This window comes from Corythoichthys intestinalis, chromosome 15, assembly GCF_030265065.1.
Source record: "Corythoichthys intestinalis isolate RoL2023-P3 chromosome 15, ASM3026506v1, whole genome shotgun sequence".
NCBI classification, from domain to species: Eukaryota; Metazoa; Chordata; class Actinopteri; order Syngnathiformes; family Syngnathidae; genus Corythoichthys; species Corythoichthys intestinalis.
Window position 1 is genome coordinate 6,052,904 of NC_080409.1, and position 21,012 is coordinate 6,073,915.

The window sequence follows — 21,012 nt, forward strand, 5'->3', positions numbered from 1 at the left end:
TCATTTAGGGGACACGTCCTATTAATATCTAGTCATTTCCTGTAGATTTTTTGCCATTGAAAATGAATGGGAAATTTGGACGTCCATGGCCGTCAACGGCATCGATGTGCATTTGCGTCAAAGGAATCCAAGTACATTGGCATCAATAGAATCAACAAACATGGCCGTCAATGGCATTTAACAAAGTAAATTGTTGGCCAACAAACATGGCCGTCAATGGCATTTAACAAAGTAAATGCCATTGACGAGCATGTTTGTTGATTCTATTGATGCCAATGTACTTGGATTCCTTTGACGCAAATGCACGTCGATGCCGTTGACGGCCGTGGACGTCCAAATTTCCCATTTTCAATGGCAAAAAATCTACAGGAAATGACTAGATATTAATAGGACATGTCCCCTAAATGACCTGATATGACCAGGACACGCCTCCCCCCAAATGACGTGATATGACCACTGTTATTGTCCCCGAAATGTCCCAAAACCGACCTGGGCGGGGATAAGATCTGTATGATGAAAATGAATGAGAAATTTGGATGTCCATGGCCGTCAATGGCATCGAAGTGCATTTGCGTCAATGGAATCCAAGTACATTGGCATCAATAGAATTGACATATATGGCCATCAATGGCATCTGTTGAAATTGGCGTCAATGCAATGTAAATGCCATTGGAAATGAATGGGAAATTTGGACGTCCAAGGTCATCAATGGCATCGACTTACATATGCGTCAGTGGAATCCAAGTACATTGGCATCAATAGATTCGACATATATGACTGTCAATGGCATCAATGCAATGTAAATTCCATTGGAAGTGAATTAGAAATTTGAACGTTGTATTCCATTAAAAATGAATGGGAAAGTTTTTGGCAAATTTCTGGGGACTGCAAACCAGAGGGTACATTTTTTCCCAAATTCTGTATGCAACGTTTATGCCCCTCACCGTCCCATGATTTTTGATGTCCAAATTATGTGATTTGGTCAAAAATTGTAGGACTAGATACATTTTGAATTTTTTTCCCCCCGAAAATGGGTTAAAAATTGGTGTTTACGGGCGAACGGAAATTTTTCGGGGCCATTCGAAAAGTTCCCTGTGTTGCGTGAAAATTCTGAGCGTTTCGAAATTTGGATGGTGCCGTTCAGTCAAACGGTTTGGGCTCTGCGGCGTGCCGAAGAAATCCCATTAAAAATAAATAAATAAATAAAACAATAACACTATCTGGGTCTTTTTTTAAATTATAACACCATTTACCATTGTAACTCGTACTAACATTTATCTTTTAAGAACTAGATGTCTTTTTATCCAAGGTTCCCTTTAATGCGTCAATTTTTGACGTACACTATTTAGGTTTCTTTTTAAGTGAGGAAAAGCTGTTCGCCAATTCGCACCTAGGGGCAATAAACGAGCAGAGGAGGCAGTCCACACAGAAAAGTTGCTTAAAAAGAAACCTAGCCAGTCAAATTCAATAGCTGACTCGTAACAGTGGGTGCCACGCTTGAGTATTAAATCCGCTTGGTGGTGTTGGTCGGCATTGCTGCTTAACAAGTGTGTGTTTTCTTGCAACTTACACACACACACACACACACACACACACACACACACACACACACACACACACACACACAGGTGTGGTGACAATCTCAGTACTGTACGCTCACATTTTCAGCCTGGTCACTTTGTACATATCAGAAGGAGCACGTGCTTGCGCTCCTTCCTCCTAATCCAATAGCATCAAGTCGTCAAATCTGAAAGCCTTAACCAATACTCGCAATTTTCCATTTCAGCTACCTTTAATTGGACTCGGTTCTTTGCGATGTCAAACGGCTTGGGAATTCATCAGAAGTGTTTCCCAACCTTTTATCAAGGCTTTATAGCTGTTGTAACATGGAGTAGCAGTCGTTCATTGGATGACCAGATGTCCGCATTTTACCCGCGCGTTGACCCCAAAAAAGTTAACAATCCAATGAAACCAAGGCGGATGAAAGGAAAAATATTTTATCTATAGTACCATATTTTCACGACCATAGGGTGCATAGTGTTAAAAGGCTCATTTTCAGGTGATATTTTTGTATTTAACACTGCATTATTGTGCACATGAAAAACATAAGCTAGCATGCGCGCTAGCAAGCACTGTCCGTACACAATCGTGACGGGCTACCGGGTTGCTACCGCGCATACGCGAGCCGATGGCATATTCTCTCGAGGGATGACTGTAGATTTAGACGTACGTTTTAGATTAAGCGATAAAAGATGTTTTTTTTTTTTTTTTACTTAAACCATCCAACCGTTTTAAAATACATGTGTAGAACATAAACTGCTGCTTACGATTATTTTAGTAGTCGATTAATCAGTGAAGTAGTTCGAAAAATCGAGTTATCGGATAAGGAACATAAAAAATTAAAATACCTGAGCTGAGCCTCAAACAGTATAATTAGATAAATGAGGATCAATATACAACAAAAGAACAATTGGCTAAAGTCCGCTAGCTTAAATGCTATGATATGCTAACGTTTTATTTATTTATTTATTTTTTTACAATGCTCTTAACAAGTGGTCCAGTCACGTATTTACACACACACACAAAAAAACGGCCAAATATACCTAAAAACTAATTACGAATGCATTAAAAAAAAAAAAAGTTTGCTAAAACAAAAACTTAGCTTATGTTGGTCTTAACAGAGAGCAGCTGGATTCAGCCACGTGAAATGAAGCAGACTAGAGGGCAGTGTATCCACCCAAATCAGTAAAACTAAATGCAAACACTTTCAAAACAAAACATTACAACGCCACTTTAATTAAACGACTATTCGAAGCGGCAAAATTTGATTCGAATCTTTTTTTGTAATCGAATACTGCAGTTAATCGATTAATCGTCGCAGCACTAAATCTGACCTGATTGCCGGAATCACGCCAGGTGAACCGCCGGACCCGCGCTGGCGCAGCTCCCAACGACCTAGGCCGTCGGAACCCCGGCCAAAAGGCCAAACTTTGCGCGTTCACCATAGTCTTAACCCCTTGTTCTGACTCCATTTTGAAAGCTGGAAGAAAGCTTCTAAGCACAAGTTCACAATTTATTCACGTCGACAGCGATCAAACGGCAAGGCGAAACAGACTCAGGGAGAAGGCAGACTCGTTCCGAGGTCACCATATCACAAGTCAACAAAAGGTTCCTGAGAAAAATGACAACAATTAGTTAAACATTGTCTTTTTGAAGGCTCTCACGGGGCGGGCTGTGGGCAGAAAAAGGGTGTGCTTGGGCTTTGTTTAGGATTATTGTCTGTTCGTGGATTGGACAGGAGTATTCGGGGGGTTCTGCTGTCAGGGTAACGAGGGTTGTGGATTTTGGAGTCTTATCAGTCGTGTTATCAGTTGGATATCGGGCGTTCTCTGGTGTTCCTCGTGTTGGTACAGGATGTCCCGCCATTTGTTCTGGACTGTTTGGGAGAACTGATTGCAGGAGATGGTGGTGCAGATGTGGGCTTTCAGATGTCTTGCCTCGTTAGTGTCAATCTTGCTAAGTTGCGTGACGCACACATTGGGCTTCCATGATAAGAAGGCGTCATGTATCTCTTATTCCCTTTGGCAAACATTCTGCTTGTTTTTCTTAAACTATGGTATAAGTGCTATTTATTTTATATAGGGTGTGTTAGTGTAATACAAACAGTCGATTGGTAAATACAGGAAAAGATACTATTCCCTTCATTACAATAACACTTTATTACATATATCTTATCAAAGACTAAAAGGCTACTTAAAGTGCCTATGACAGCAAAAAGCATGTTTATTTCATATTTCACGTGGTATTTTATGCTCCAGAGACAATCCTTCCTGTTTTTATGTAGTACAACTTTCGTACTTTTTCAACCTAAATCCGGCGTTAGATCGCTGCATGTGGCTGACTGCTAATAAATGAGGCGGAGTGTGGGACGGCCCCCTTCAGGGAGGCGTGACGCAGTGAAGGGGGAATTTGTCATGGCAATACATTATGAAGTCTTATGATTAGGCATAGGTTTACCAATCTTCCTTTCTTGAAGTGTCGAGTTGCCAATCGGCATCACCACCGTCTGCTGGGCCGAGTAAATTGTCGTCATCTGACGCCTCCGGTTCAAACATGTAAGAATTAATTGTAGATAATTTTTCCTGGGAGCCCTCGTCATCGCTAACGTCACGAAAAAAGTGAGTCTGAACGAGTACTTTCGTCGGAAATATCACCGGTGCTGCTATGGAGAAAGTCCGCTATGTCTTCTGTAAATGACGTCACACTTCCGGGTTTGTGGAAGCAGTATCGATGCAGTACAAAAAAAAAAAGTGTCAAATTACACCGAAATCGGACAAACTCTTCATCTGCCCTTTAAATGGCATCTTTTAAGGTTTTGAAATATTTTTCTTCCGTCACGCTTGGTTTTATTGGATTGTTAAAAAGTTCCCTTTTTAAAGGGTTGGGGTCACCCTGATTTAACAAAAACAGACCTGGCGTCCACCTTTCAGGCACGAACTAGGGGTGTGACAAAATATCGAAATGGTGATATACACTGTATATCCCCTCTTTTTCAAGACTCAAGTTTGAACAAACTTTTTGAACACCAAATTTTAATGCAGAAAATAATTACATCTGAAAGAAATGATTATAAGAATATATTTGAGAGAAAAAGCATGTTATTTTGCCTCAAATCTTAATAATTGAACATTTAAATATGTAAACTAAAGTGCAATCACATTCGTAAATGAATGGCTTCTGGTTTTTGAAATGTAAATAAACCAATCTATAGTAGCTGAGATCTTTCATGACAGAACATCGCTTCATTGATATCTGGCGCCGTCTAGCGTCGTGAATGGGGAGAGCAGCTGAGTTCTGTCATGACAGAACATCGCTTCAATGATATCTGGCGCCATCTAGTATCGTGAATGGGTATAATGTCTAGACCGCGAATATAAGACGACCCCCTCTTTTTCAGTCTTATTTCAATGCAAAAAACACCATCATATTCGGGCCAATACGGTAATAAATCGGCCTTAAATGAATCACACAGAAATGAAATCTGGTTATGGCCCCCAATAACAGTTTTTTCCCTTCATAGTATTTAAATGAGTGCTCTATAAGGGCTTTTAAAATAACATTCTCTCATTGACAGTTATAGATGTCGTTCATTCGCTGCCAACCCTCCCAACTCAAATGGATTGGACGTCTACTACTGATGAAATCATTTTATTTGGTCAAATTCAACAATTTAGCGGATAATTGGTTGGGAATCCCAAAAAATATTTCATTTCACACCCACCGAGCGGGGAAAGTCTGTTCATACTGTTCAACATACAGTACTGTCATGGCAAGTGTGCCGTAGCTGCATGTAGCTCCAGAACCACGCGATTGTTTAACGGAAAGAGGAACAAATTTGGAACTAAAGGAATTGTTGGCTCTTAGTGGTAAAAAAAGCTCCACTGTGTTTAAATCTCACTGCAAACGTTCTCAAGATTTTCTTCACGTTGTGCATTCGCTCACTCTTTTAGGTGGTGTAGATTGTCATGTTCTGTGGATGTTTTTTTTTTTCTCGTCCCAATGAGATCATTTGAGGAATTATTTTTTTCCCGGGTTGCGCCATGTCAACGGGGAAAAAAATTCTTGATTCCGCGTGTTCACGTCGCATCGTTGAATTTCCAAGGTTCCATTGAACAAAAGTGTTTGTTTTGCTCTTTGCTGTAGAGAGGTCAGTGCCTTCCCTGCCTGCCCGCAGCTGGGATTTTATTGGAGAACTTGATGTCTATGCAAGCTCTAATACCAGTTTACCAGCCTGCATACGATCGTTGTAGCGCCCTTTCATGTACATAGATGTTTTTTTTAGTACGGAAGCGTATTGCTGCCATTCAAAAAAAAAACAACCAAAAAAAATGTCACGTTTTAATATAATTATGTGAAAACATCGTCACGTTTTTACATAATTATGTACAAGAGAGAGTACAAATAGGATTTCTGGATTTCTTGTGACGGCCCCGTCGGCTCGCGCCTATATGCAACGGTTTTACATAATTATGTAAAAACGTGACAAGGAAAATGTAATATTTATAGATACATTAGTTATCTTGTTTTACATGATAAATATCACATTTTACATGACATCACATTCACATAATGAATCATGTTTTACATGAGTTTACATGATCACGATTTTACATGATAAAATCATGTAAAAACATGATTATCATTTAAAAATGATATCAGGTAAAAACATGATAGCTGTCAGCTAAAAACGAGAACTAAAAAAAGTGATAATCTTTTACATTGTCGATTTTACATAATTATGTAATGTGATGTCATGTAAAATCGTGATATGTAAAACAGAACTATCATGTATAAGATAATTTGTAAAATGTGCTAACATTAAATGATGTAAAAATGTGATATTTATCAGGTAAAAACTTAACGATCATGTTAAAATGAAATAACAGTTAAAGTGATAATTATGTCATATCTTGAGTATAAAAACTCATGTAACAACACGATTATGTAAAAACGAGATAACTTGTAAAAATGTACTTATGTAGTAATGTGATAATTATCAGGTGAAAACGTATTAGCTAAAAACAGAATTGTGTAATCATGATTATGTAAAATATAACTTGGTTTTACATAATGTATGTAAAAATGTGATGTTTATCAGGTAAAATATATCATGTAAAAATGAGAACGGTTAAAAAAGTGATAATTATGTAAAATCATGATTAAAGGTAAAAACGCGATAATCATTTTACATAATTATCGCTCATGTAAAATAGGATAGTAAATAGTTTTATGTAAAAATATATCAGATAAAAACATGTAAAAATGAGATGACTAAAAAAAGAATTATGTAGAATCGAGATTACGTAAAAACGCGTGTAACAAAATTATGTAATCTACTTTTTACATAATTATCAATTATTCAAAGTGATACATTTTCACGTTTTAACAGTTATCCTGTTTTTACATTACATTTTTACATCATGCTCGACTTTTTTTTTTTTTTGGACTGTTGCAGCAATACGCTTTTGTAATTTAGCACCTTTTTTTTAAGTGTCGTGTTGGATTCTCACAAGTTCATTGTACTTGTATGGCATATTAGTTAGGAATCAATGTTTGTAGACTTATTGTTTCACGGAATCTATTTTTCTACTGGCGCTTCCAAAGGTGCGCAACAGTGGTCCTCAAAAATAAACTGGTTTGATAATATGAAATGAATCTGATGTTGTGTTTTGTCAATGAAACTCCTTTACATAGACAAAATTTCCCGAACGAGGTGCGCTGAGCCGTCAGTGTGTGTCGTACTAACCCAGAATATTCTGAATGAGGTGCGCACGTGAAGCCTTTTTTATTAGGATGGGCTTTTTAATCTGAAAAAAAGTAGTCAGCGATTCTCACAGGAGAGTGGCTGACAAGCCTTTACTTTAAAACAGGACAACTTTTACAACATCAACATTTACCAGCGTCTACTGTATCTTCCAGTGCCTAAACAAAACAGGTCACACATGCAAAAAGTAACGAGCTTCTTTGTAAACTTGACAGTTAAGGCATCGTAAAAAGAAACGATTCGTGCCATTTCTTCCAGATTCATTGGTCGCAGCATAAACACAGTTCTCACAGTTTTCACCAAAAGCAGGGCGTGACCAGTGTTCAGTGTTTGCGCCGTTTTTTGGCCTTCAGCTCCTCGAAAAACTGATGTACATCTTCCGCCGTGACGACCTGGGGGAGGGAGGTAGACCGGATGAATGGATCCGTTTTGGGATATGTCACAAGGATAACAAAAGGTTTTCATCCATCAGAGGTGGGTCGTAATGTGTTACACGTACTCAGTTACATTTAATTGAGTAACTTTTTGAGAAAAATGTTCTGAGCAAAGTTCTACTAAGCCATACTTTTTACTTGAGTAGATTTGTGAAGAAACTCTACTCTTCCTCCATTACTTTGGGCTACACAAAAGTCTAGGGCTGCAGCTATCGAATATTTTAGTAATAAAGTATTCGACTGAAAATTCTATCGAGTAATTGGAAAAAACATTTTTTTTAAGGTAAAGAGCAATAGTGTACCAAACGAATGCCATTTTTAGACCGTGACGTCGCCATTGTAATGTGGAAGTTGGTCAATATAGACACGCCCCCACATACAATCCATGTTATTTTATCCGGTAATCTTTCAAAAAAGAACATGCTGATCAAACACTGCTGCTATGGAACTTGTACAACCCCTAGCAAAAAGTATGGAATCACCAGTCTCTGATGAGCTCTCAGACATTTTATTATGTAGACAGACTCATATAAAAAGCTTGAAAAAAAATAATGAATTTGTTCAAAACTCTTTAGCATTCAGAAACACTAAAAAAAAATTATAAAACATTGTGGTTGTCAGTAAATGTTACTTTTATAGAGCAAGTGCAGAGAAATTAATATAGAATCACTCCAGTCTAAGGAAAAATATATGGAATTATGAGAAACAAAGAAATAATCAAAATAAATCTAGTATTTAGTTGCACCACCTCTGGCTTTTATGACTGCTTGCAGTCTCTGAGGCATGGACTTGATGAGTATTCTTCATCAATTTGGTGCCAACTCTCTTTGATTGCCTTTGCCAGATCATTCTTGCAGGTCGGAGCCTTGCTGTGGACCTTTTTTTTTTTTTTTTTTCCCCCCCAATTTTCACCACAGGTTTTCAATAGGGTTGAAATCTGGGCTATTTGCAGGCCATGACAATGACTGGATAAGTCTTTCTCCAAGGAATGCTTTAACAGTTTTAGCTCTGTGGGATGATGAATTGTCATCTTTAAAATGACAAACATATTTTCAATTGAAGGGATAAGAAAGCTGTTTAAAATTTCAATGTAAACTTGTGCATTTATTGAAGATTTAACCACAGCCATCTCCCCACTGCCTTTGCCTGACATGCAGCCCCATGTCATCAAGGACTGAGGGAATTTCAATGTTTTCTTCAGGCAGACATCTTTGTAAATCTCACTGGAACGGCACCAAACAAAAGCATCCAGCATCATCACCTTGTCCAATGCAGATTCTTGACTCATCACTGAAAATAACCTTCATTCAGTCATTCACAGTCCATGATTGCCTCTATTTAGCCCATTGCAGTCTTGTTCTTTTCTGTTTAAGTGTCAATGATGGTTTCCTTTTAGCTTTCCTGTATGAAAATCCCAATTCCTTTAGGGCACGGGTGTCCAAACCTGTCCTCAATGGCCGCTGTGGCTCCTGGTTTTTGTTCCTACCAATTGAACACAGTTAAACCAATGAAGTTTCTGCTAAAACAAGCAGCACCTGACTGCAATCAACTGATCACACTTGTAAGACGCCAGATTGGTGAAAAGGTGTCGGCTTGTTTTGTTGGAATGAAATCCAGCACCCACTGCGGCCCAATGTGGAATAGTTTGGACACCCCTGCTTTAGGTGATTTTACACAGTTCTGTCACACAAAACCTTGACTCCAGCTTCCTCCTATTTCTTCATTTGTCTTGTTGTACATCTCGTTTCCAAGACATATGGCCTTTAGTTGTTATGACGTTTGAATGTCTTCCTCAGTCTACCAGTACGCTTAACTTTAACAACCTTGCCAGATTTTTGATACAGCTGACTTAACAGCCCTCATCTTTGGCAATCATGTGTGTAGCCTTACCTTCTTCAAGAAGTTTGATAATCCTCTCCTTGGTCTCAAGAGACATCTCTCTTGTTGGAGCCATGATTCTTGTGAATCCACTTGGTTCATCAGCCCTCCAAGGTGTGATGACTGCACTGTTTTTAACTGCTGACTAACGAGCAGATCTAATCTGAGGCAGGGGCCCAATTAAGGAAAGGAAATTGACTGGGCTTGTCTATTTTCTACTCAAAATGGAGTAGTATTTCCCTGAACTTGCGCTATAAAAGTAACATTTACTAACCACCACAATGTTTTTATTCATTTCTTTTAGTGTTTCTGAATGCTAAAGAGTTGCACTTTTGAACTAATTCATTATTTTTTATCTGAGTGTTTTGCATAATAAAATGTCTGAGTGAACGCTCATCCGAGACTGGTGATTCCATACTTTTTGCTGTTGGTTGTAGAAACGACTCTAAAAATTGCGACATATGAAGGCTGTTTTCTTCATAGATTTACTGAAACCAAAAACACAGAGGAAAAAAATGAAGAATGGATCAACTTGCGCAGATGTCCAAAAGACAAGTTTATTGCCAGCAAGGTGAAGCCATTTACATTTCATATGCAGTAAACATTTTGTAGGGGGCCATGGTCCAACAGAGGACGAAAAGGTAAGCCATTTTGATATTTTTACTTTTTTCGCGTGGCATTTTGCAGTGCTGCTTCTGTTTGACAATGAATGACCTGAAAACAATTAAAATGGTATCTGACTGCCACTGTTGTTACCCTTTCCATTGTAAAAAAAAAAAAAAAAAAAACACTTTAGTAAGGGGTAAGTGTAAATAAATTATAGAATTAAGATTTGTTATTAATGAAAAAATGAAAAGTGTTTGTTGGCTGTCACTGAGTAGCATTTGCGATCGCTACACAAAAATAGCAATGTGAATTGCCCCCAAGAACGGTCAGAGACCCAAGACAACCAGAGGATATAATATATAAGAAAGACAGGGGATATGGTGGTAAAGGATAGATTGTTGAAATAGGAGAATGTCATTGTAAGTGGCGATTAAAAAAGCCAACTCTGGATCAGGGTCGGCTCTTTTCCCCGTCTTTTTCATTCTTCCACATCTTTACCAGTGAATTTGGCACCAGGGACCTCTTTTTCTGACAGAATTGGTAGGTTTAGCTCAGTAAACATCTCGTTCGTACACTATTTTCATGCATTTACTATTAGGGGCAAAAAAGAGGTTGACCCGCCTAGCAACAATTGTTAAAGGGTATTATAATGCTAAGGGGCCATGAGGTATCTATAGAACCGTTCTGTGGCAAGATAACAAATATGAATAAAGTTAACAAAAAAATAAATCACATTAATGAGCATAGCAAGGAAACAAAAGGTCGATGCAGGTTCCATCGTTGTTTATCAACGAGAGAGTTGCGTTCGTGTTTTATCAAAAAATCGCTAAAATGGTTCAAACCTGTCATGCTATGTGGTGTACAAATAGCCATTTGTCGCAATGTAGTACTCATGAGTTCCCGAACGCGAGAAAAAGAGCTGGACTACGCAGACAATGAGTAAAGTTCGTCCGTGCTGAGAGGGCTAGTTTTGCAGACCCAGCCTCCGGCACGGTTTTGTGTGGTGCGCATTTTACACCTGAAAGCTATTCGAACTGTGGACAAATGAAATCAGGTTTTGCTAAAAAAATTGCTGCTGAACGCAGATGTGGTGCCCACCATACACGCGCAGCCACATAAATGTCCCAAGATATCAAGAAAGACGATGACGCCTGGCACTGATGACACCACCCCACCGCCCCAGGCAAGGCAAAGAAGGCTAGCTGCTAAGCTCGAAATGGCCAGAGTGAGTACACTTATATAATAAAAAACATATCACGCATTGGATATAGGACTGGACACATCTACGTATGAATTACCGCTCGTAAAATCTATACAACAAATTCTTTAATCCCATTCATATTTGTGTCTGTTGGCAGAGCGAAAACCTATGATAGCACAATAAATGATAATTATTCTATACATTATTTTGCGGTCACGGTGTATCAGCTTCACAAAAAGAAATGCAAAACATACCATTTGGTGTTTCCCACACGAACTGTTGCCGGGGTTTCATCAGTGTGATTGCTCCCCTCAATGATCCTTTCATTAGGCTGCATTGGCTTTCGTTTGAGCTTAAATTGATAACCCAAAACACCAAAGAAAGGTTCATAACTCTCCTCGTCACCATTAGAAGAATGTTCGTTACGTCGGATTCGTCGCTGCAACTAGAAACAAAATTGTCCGCCATCATCACCGCTATTCAGTACTAAGCACTGAGACGGTTGTTTCCTTCTTTTGACGTCACGCACACAATATGTTAGATTTCCGGGCTCTCGGGGGGCGGGCCTCTTAGCTTGAAAATCGCTCAAAATTTCGATCATTTTCTAGGTGTTGCGATGTGTGTAATTACACGAAGTGGCATGATTTGAATACAAAAGACATGCGTTTATGGATAAATGATGGAATATTAGCATTTCCCCAGGTGTTATACCCTTTAACGTCATGAATATTAAAAGGCTATTGTGGAAAAAGGTATGGAATTAAAACAAACACAAGTCGCTTTTTTATCTTGTAAAATTTTCCATATTACCTTATTTTACAATTAAGGGCCCTATTACACAATGTTATTTATCAAAGGCTATTTACTCGTATTGTAAATATTTGGCGGAAAATACAAACAAGACTGAAAAAGCAGTTTCTCCTCTTGCAACCGTCTATAAAATAAACTGCTCTATTTTAAGCTAAAAGAATTGTTGTGTTTGATAGAACAATATGCCTATATGCTGCCATAGCAGAATTATGGCGCATTAAGCCCCCGAAGTATTTTTAATTTGTCCCTTTAACCCTGGAAACCCCAGTTTACAGACGTCGCGCAACCACTTTTGTTTCAACCCAGCCATAGAAACAAAGGTAATTATTCAAAATGTGTCATTTTTAGCTTAGAATCATTAATCGATGTCCAATATATCTTAAAAAAAAAAAAAAAAAAAAAAAAAAGACTTAAAAAAAGCATTCACTCGCATATTTTAAACTTTTAATGAAAAAAAGTCATGGATATCTACCTCATAACTATTGCTTAATTGTATTTTTTATTTTTTTTTTGTTACTGTCGCATTTCCCCCGATATGTTAGATCAGGTGTCCCCAAACTACGGCCCGCGGAACAACCCCCCCCCCCCCCCCATTAGTGTTAATTCCTGGATTTTTTTTCTGTGAAAAACCCAGAGAGGGTTATTTGGTTATTATCTATTTAATTAATAGTATTATTACTATAATATAATATAATATAATATTATTTTATTTACTTTTGTACCGTGACGAATCCAGAAAGGGTTATTTGATTGTGGCTTTCTCAAAAAAAATCTTTACATTTTGGCACTCCTGCAATCGTCACACCTTTTCTGTTACAAACTGACCCCGAAGTTATGTGGCCCTCACAGGAAAAAGTTTGGGGACCCCTGTGTTAATGATAATCGATACAAACAAAGAAAAATTGAAAAAAAAAAAAACATTTAGAAGGGTAAATATATATAAAAGAAAATCTCGACCACTCCTTGATGTCTGGGATTTATGCCTCGCGACTCGTTATATGACCATGTTTCACCCATGAAATCCCCCAAAAATGCGGCTGTGGCCATTCACAGCTGGGTCTTGACACTCGGTGATACATGCTATATGGAGTTTTTGGATCAAAAAGAGGAAGGTAGGCAATAATATCTCGTTAAAATCGCGGCGTCTTTAATTCTGCTCTCGCGTGCTCTCACCTCCAGTTAGGGTTTTACTGTTTAAACCCCCCCCCCCCAAAATGCCCTCCTGTTCAAAATTTTTCTTCCCCCCAAAAATTGAGATTTTAAGCTTTCCAATGATGTATCACACATCCATATAGGACAATTTGGAAATATGGCCAAATAGGGGGTCTCAAAGCGGAACTTGAAGTCACCTGAGTGTTTTCCGCCATTCATTTAATTTTGACCCTTTTGGAGTTCCACAAAAAATAACCCTGTTCCATAGAAGATTTATTGAACGCTAGCGAAGTAGCCTTCCGTGGCTTTCCCCTCATTTTTCCAAAGAGCATGAGAGCCCTCTAGTGGAGAAAACATATACTAATATGAAATTAAAAGGATCATATTTCCGGTATTCCATGGTCAATCGGTGCCAAATCAAAACTGGGAGAGAGGTTAAAATGCGCGAGTCATGTTAACAGCAGCACTCTATGTCGAATAGTTCATTTTTTTACGGTGCTTTAAAGACGCCAGTGGATTGAACAGGCCGACGTGATGGTAGAACGCCAAGCTCGATTTCGATTGGTTTGTGTTCATGTGATTATTGTTGCGACGTCTCATTGGTGAAACTGGTAGAGCTACTGTTGGCGTGTCTGGCAAAAAAAAATTAACATGTAGAATAAAGACGCAAAATTTAACAACTAATGTAGCCCCAAGTAGCAGAGTAAGAGTGTTCTTCTTCACAAATCTACTCAAGTAAAAAGTATTCTTAGAAATACGTTTTCATCAAAAAGTTACTCATGTAAATGTAATGCGTTACCTCTGCTAACTACAACACATACTGTGCAATTTTACAATTTGAAACCAACATTACCTTTTCTTCAGCTTTACATTGGTTTAAAAACGCAGACATTGCAGTCACCATCTCATTATAACCTACAAGTAAGAAGCGTGATTAATTGGAGCATGTCAATGTCAGCTACCTGCATGAGGTTCTCACCATAAATGAACTCGAGCTGCTGCACTTTGTTCATGGAACTGGTCACGGCAATCAGCGGGTGCTGCCCAAACGGTCGGTCAAGGCCTCTTTGCTCATAGGCCAGAATGGAGTCAGACTCGTCCAGGAGGAAGTGGACCTGCGCGGCTACGTATGCCCTCTGTGTGCCACATCGTATGACAAAAGTTCTTTTTGAGTCATCAATAATGCAATGAATCGGTCATTATGTAAACCAGGAGTGTCAAAAGTTTTCCCCCGAAAGTCCATTATGTCCGTGGAAATTAGTTGGCTCATCGACAACTCGCCAATGATCAAATGAATTGGCAATTATGTTGATAGTCAATGAATTGTTAGACTGTTGACCTCAAATTGGTTCCAATGAGCCGCTTTAAAACATAACTTTATTCACCTTTTTGACTTAGGGCTGTCAAACGATTATAATTTTTAATCAAGTTAATCACAACATAAAAATTAATTAATCGTAATTAATCACAATTCAAACCATCTCTAAAATATGCCATATTTTTCTTTAAATTATTGTTGGAATGGAAAGAAGAGACAAGACGGATATTTACATTCAACATACTGTACATAAGTACTGCATTTGTTTATTATAACAATAAATCCACAAGATGGCATTAACATTATTAACATTCTTTCCGTTAAAGCAGGGGTCCCCAAACTACGGCCCGCGGGCCGGATACGGCCCGCAGCCACATTTGGTCCGGCCCCCTGAACAAAAAAAAAAAAAAAAAAAAAAAAAAAATTTTTTTTTTTTTTTTTTCAATAGAGTTATTTATGTCCTGGCTTTTTTCTGTGAAGAACTGAGCAATGGTTATTTGGTTATTATCTATTTAATTAATACAGTATTATTATATTATATTATATTACATGATATTATATTATATTATATTATATTATATTCAGGGGTGCACATAAGTGGTCCGCACATGCGTACTGGACGTAGACAAACGCGCTGGCCCTCAACGGCTTCCATACGCTTTTGCGTACCGATGGCTGACCACTCTATTTGCGGCGGACACGAGAAAATAACTTCTCAAAATGTCGATGAGGCAGGCCACACTGAGTAATTACTTCCGTGTTCCTCCACCCCCGTCAAAAGACAGACAGACGACAGAGACGTCACCGGAGCTACCGAAAAAAAGGACTTTTGCTGAAAAGTGGCTACAGGAGGTACCGTGGCTAGAAGCGAATGATGCTCGCACGGAAATGCGGTACAAAATGTGCCGTGAGAATCCCAATGTCGCCGATTAGAGCAACGCATTTTATGTAGGGTCAAAGAATTCCAGCCATCCAAACTTTGAAAAGCACGAAAAAAACAGAGAGCATGTGGCAATTAAGCAAACTATCGATGTCAAACAGGACCCCACTCGCCCTATGGACATGTGGCGGAATAGGGCGGAATAAAGGTAATGAACAGCGACATGCACTGACAAACGTGTTTTTGCTCGCATTTTACAAAGCTAAACATGCACGTTCAATGAGGTCTTATGAGGAGGACATCCCACTTTTAAAAAGGCTTGGAGTTAATGTGGGAGCCGCATAATGCCCTTTATTTTGAATTGGTGCTTTTATGTTTATTTCTTTACATTTCACTTCAAAGTAATGGCAATTTTGTTGTGCCAGTTGATGTTAATCAAGCATTAACTGTTAATATAATTAATCAAAGTTAATTGGCTCTAAGTAAAGCTTGTCATAAATTTATCGCATCAGGTGGGTCGGCTCTCAAGCTCAATGAGGACCAAGTCACATCTCCAGGTCCTCCTCTGAGAACCTGGGCAAAAAAATTATGTGCACCCCTGATTATATTATATTATATTATATTATATTAAGGGCTGTCAAAGTTATCGCGTTAACGGGCGGTAATTAATTTTTTTCATTAATCACGTTAAAATATTTGACGCAATTAACGCATATGCCCCGCTCAAACAGATTAAAATGACAGCAGTGTCATGTCCACTTGTTACTTGTGTTTTTTGTCTCCCTCTGCTGGCGCTTGGGTGCGACTGATTTTATGCACCATGAGCATTGTGTAATTCTTGACATCAACAATGGTGAGCTACTAGTTAATTTTTTTGATTGAAAATTTTACCAATTTTATTAAAACGAAAACATTAAGAGGGGTTTTAACATAAAATTTCTATAATTTGTGCTAAAATCTATCTTTTAAGAACTACAAGTCTTTCTATCCAGGGATTGCTTTGACAGAATATTAATGTTAATGCCATCTTGTTGATTTATTGTTATAATAAACAAATACAGTACTTATGTACAGTATGTTGAATGTATATATCCGTCTTGTGTCTTATCTTTCCATTCCAACAATAATTTACAGAAAAATAAGGCATATTTTAGAGATGTTTGAATTGCGATTAAATCGATTAATTTTTAAGCTGTGATTAACTCGCTTAAAAATTTTAATCGTTTGACAGCCCTAATTATATTATATTATATTATACTATATTATATTATATCATTTTTATTTTATTTACTTTGGTTCCGTGAAGAATCCAGAAAGGGTTATTTGATTGGGGCTTTCTGAAAAACAATACATTTTTACATTTAGGCACTCCTGCAATCGTCACACTTTTTCTGTTACAAACTGACCCCGGCCCCTCATCAGAGAAGAGAAGGGTTATGTGGCCCTCACAGGAAAAAGTTTGGGGACCCCTGCGTTAAAGGGATCCACGGATAGAAAGACTTGTAGTTCTTAAAAGATAAATGTGAGTACAAGTAATAGTAATTTTATATTAAAACCCCTCTTAATGTTTTCGTTTTAATAAAATTTGTAAAATTTTCAATCAAAAAAATAAACTAATAGCTTGCCATTGTTGACGTCGCCGAGCGGGACGTCACATGGGCTCCCTACCGTTCCTCCACAGTGTCTTTAACCATGTAAGGTAGTGATTGAAATACACCACAAGGTGTCAATGGCGAGGTTTAAATTAATTAGAGATCTAGCCAAGGCAAAGTCTGAGTAAGTTTTATGTGTATTTTGCATAGCTATTTTGATTGGGAATGCCAGTTCTCTTGGCATTGAGCGCTTTTCTTTTTGTGAACATTATTTTTTTGAGAGATAGGAATATTATTTTTGTTGTGCTTTCACTAAATGATACTGTAGCGACGTAACTGTTCCGCCCAAATGCATGGTGGGAAGTTGGGAAACCATGACTGTCGGTGGTGGCTGCAAATGGTATATGTTCTGTTTTGTGTTACATTAACGTGTTAAGAAAAAGATCATCCCCCACGTCGCTTGCCACAATAGTTATGTTTGTTGTGAAACAGTTGCCAAAGCTTATGCCAATAAACGCCGCGGTCCAATGAACACCTGTGTCCACTCGCATTTCTCTACCCCTTAGCTCTCAATGGGCTAATAACTGCGTCAATGTAATCTGTTTGAGGCAATGCATGAGCAGGTCATTCCGCGCATGCGTTAAATGCATCAAATATTTTAACGTGATTTTCATTTTTTCAAAAAAATTAAAAATAAATAGAAGAAAAAAGGGGCAGAAAAAGTATTTTTTTTTAAATGGGGAAAATATATATATATACGGTATATATAAACAAATATTCTTTTAATTTTAGTTTTACGTCTTTCTTCCTAGTTTTCATTTCATTTGTTTTTTTATTCATTTATTTAAAATGGGGAAAAGAGGGAGGATGAAATATTTTCTGTTTTGAATGACAATCATAAAATAATTAAATGAAATCAAAGAAAAAACTTGAATTCCCTCAACAATCAAATCAATTATCAGTCTTGGGTATGTGCGCACTTGGCCACTGGGAAGCAGCACGTGGCAGAGAAGTGTAGGCATTACATTTGTGTAAGAAAAAAAATGCCTCATTTTATTGATTTATTTTTTATTATTCAAAAAAGACAAGCCGGGTTAGCAGCTAATGGGGCAGCGAATGGGACCGCTTGAAGCCCAAAGTGATGTCTGAAATGGTTTCAAATCCTTCACGTCACTCGGACAAAAGGATTTGCAATAGAAGAGTGAGTTAAAGAAGATAGTGACGCAGGTTTAGATGACCTCAGCTTCACTTCAATGGAGCTGGTCTTTTCAGGACATTGAAGCCAGTATTTAATGGTCCTGAGATTCTCGGTCCAGCAGTAAAACCTAAAATTTGGGAGCACAAGGCTGCCATTTATCCTGGCTCATTGTAACAATGGACCAATTGCTAAACCACGCCCCCAAATCAGAAAACTATGACACCAACCGTAGAGTTGCATAGGAATGTACTGTGTGGTCATGAATTGTCTTGACATGTCTTTTTCTTCCTAATTTTTATTTTCAGAGAGTAGGCAAACCTAGCAGCAGCTTACGTTACCGTTTACATTGACTGACGTTGGGCTGCTACAGAGGTGTGTAAACACCCCAGTAATGGCAGCCACCAATACAGGGCGACGTCCACAAATATCTGCTCAGATTAGTCAACAGCTATCTAATTACTTGATTAAGTGATGTGTAGGAGGTAAGAGTGGCATTGGGGCTTTACATAGCACGTTGCCGCCGCCGTTAAAATCAACAGATCATCAAATTATAATCAAAGAATTTATACTAATGCTTCGTCGTAGCTCCCAGCTAAGGTACGTGTATATCAAAAGAATATGTGTAAATATTTTCTCCGTGAGCTTCTGAAAAATAAACATCTTTGTGAAACTGCACTCCTGTGGAAAGAAACTTCACATTAATGTTCAAAGACTGATAATTATATACAAGTTAAAAATAGCTCTCTGAGAGGTTCATATAATTTTAAAAATCATCGAGAAGTTAAGACATTAATATAAACTATGCAATTTTTTTACCCTGCCTCTTAAAAGAATCAGAATCGAGAATCGTTCGGAACCGGAATCAAAACGTGGAATCGGAATCGTTCAATTTCAAACGATGCCCAACCCTAATCAACATGTAGGGAATTCTGGGAATAGGTTTCTGATAAAATTCAATTGGGAAGCTAGTAGAAGCAGTGGTCTTTCTTGGGTTAAACGATCACATTGCCCTCGATATCTCCTAAATCGTAAATGGTTGTTGCAGTACATCAGCTATGTCTGCTCTAATCAATGGCATAGTTAAGGACTGGAAGAAGCCATCAGTCAACAGTCACTATTTCTGAGGCGTACAGGGACTGATAGAAATTCTTGAATTACCATGGGATCTAATGAAGCAGGAGTGTGTGTATGGATTTCGGGTATCTGAAATACACTTCATTTCCTCATCATTTTTTTGACGGGAAACAATGTTATCACAAGTGTGACAAGAAGCGCCAGCGTCTGATTAGCAGTCGTATATTTTTGAAGCTTCCTCCCAAGGAGCAGGTCACGATTGGATCTTTTCCAGATTGATATGTGGAATATATCCGTAGTGGATATATTGATCAATCAATCTGGAGTTCCAGGTTAGTAACAATCACCAATGCTTGTAAAATGAATCATAGGCCCATTAATTCTCTTATGTACGTAATAGACCTGCACAAGGCTGGGATGGTCTACAGGAAAATAAGCAAGCAGCTTGGTGAGAAGGTAACAACTGTTGCAGCGATTATCAGAAAATGGAAGAAGTTCAAGTTGACGGTCAATCTGCCTCGTTCTGGGGCTCCATGCAAGATCTCACCTCGTGGGGCATCACTAATCATGAGGAAGGTGAGGGATCAACCCAGAACTACACAGCAGGACCTGGTCAATGACCTCAAGAGAGCTGGAACAACAGTCTCGAAGAAAACCATCGGAAACACATTACGCCGTCATGGATTAAAATCTTACAGCGCACGCAAGATCCCGCTGCTGAAGCCAGTGCATGTCCAGACATGTCTGAAGTTTGCCACTGACCATCTGGATGATCCAGAGGAGCAATGGGAGATGGTCATGTGGTCGGATGAGACCAAAATGAAACTTTTTGGTCTAATCTCGGCTCGTCATGTTTGGAGGAAAAAGAAGGATGAGTGCAACCCCAAGAACACCATCCCAACCGTGAAACATGGAGGAGGAAACATCATTTTTTGGGGCTGCTTCTCTGCCAAGGGTACAGGACGACTGCACCGTATTGAGGGGAGGATGGATGGGGCCATGTATCACCAGATCTTGGCTGACAACCTCCTTCCTTCAGTGATAGCCCTGAAGATGGGTCGTGGCTGGGTCTTCCAGTATGACAACGACCCAAAGCACACAGCCAAGGCAACTAAAGAGTGGTTCCGTAAGAAACATCTTAAGGTCCTGGAGTGGCCTAGCCAGTCACCAGATCTGAACCCGGTAGAAAATCTATGGAGGGAGCTGAAAGTCCGTGTTGCCCAGCAGCAGCCCCGAAACCTGAAGGCTCTGGAGAAGATCTGCATGGAGGAGTGGGCCAAAATCCCTGCTGCAGTGTGTGCAAACCTTGTCAAGGACTACAGGAAACGTTTGGTATCTGTAATAGCAAACAAAGGTTTCTGTACCAAATATTAAGTTCGATTTTTGTGATGTATCAAATACTTATTTCATGCAATTAAATGCAAATTTATTATTTAAAAATCATACAACGTGATTTTCTGTTTTTTTGTATTAGATTCCGTCCCTCACAGTTGAAGAGAACTTATGCTGCAAATTACAGACCTATCCATGCTTTGCAAGTGGGAA

General features: G+C 38.6%; 1 protein-coding gene across 1 annotated transcript in view; it reads right to left on the reverse strand.

Annotated features, from left to right (window-relative positions):
* Positions 1-7,278: 7,278 nt before the first annotated feature.
* LOC130930879 (putative E3 ubiquitin-protein ligase UBR7) overlaps positions 7,279-21,012 on the reverse strand; it is a 40,473-nt gene continuing 26,739 nt past the window's right edge. The window contains exons 9-11 of the mRNA XM_057859144.1: positions 14,385-14,541; positions 14,259-14,320; positions 7,279-7,716 (exon numbers count right to left, since the gene is read on the reverse strand). Of these exons, the coding sequence (XP_057715127.1) occupies positions 7,648-7,716; positions 14,259-14,320; positions 14,385-14,541 (288 nt within the window). The 3' untranslated portion in view covers positions 7,279-7,647. The remainder of the gene's footprint in view (positions 7,717-14,258; positions 14,321-14,384; positions 14,542-21,012) is intronic.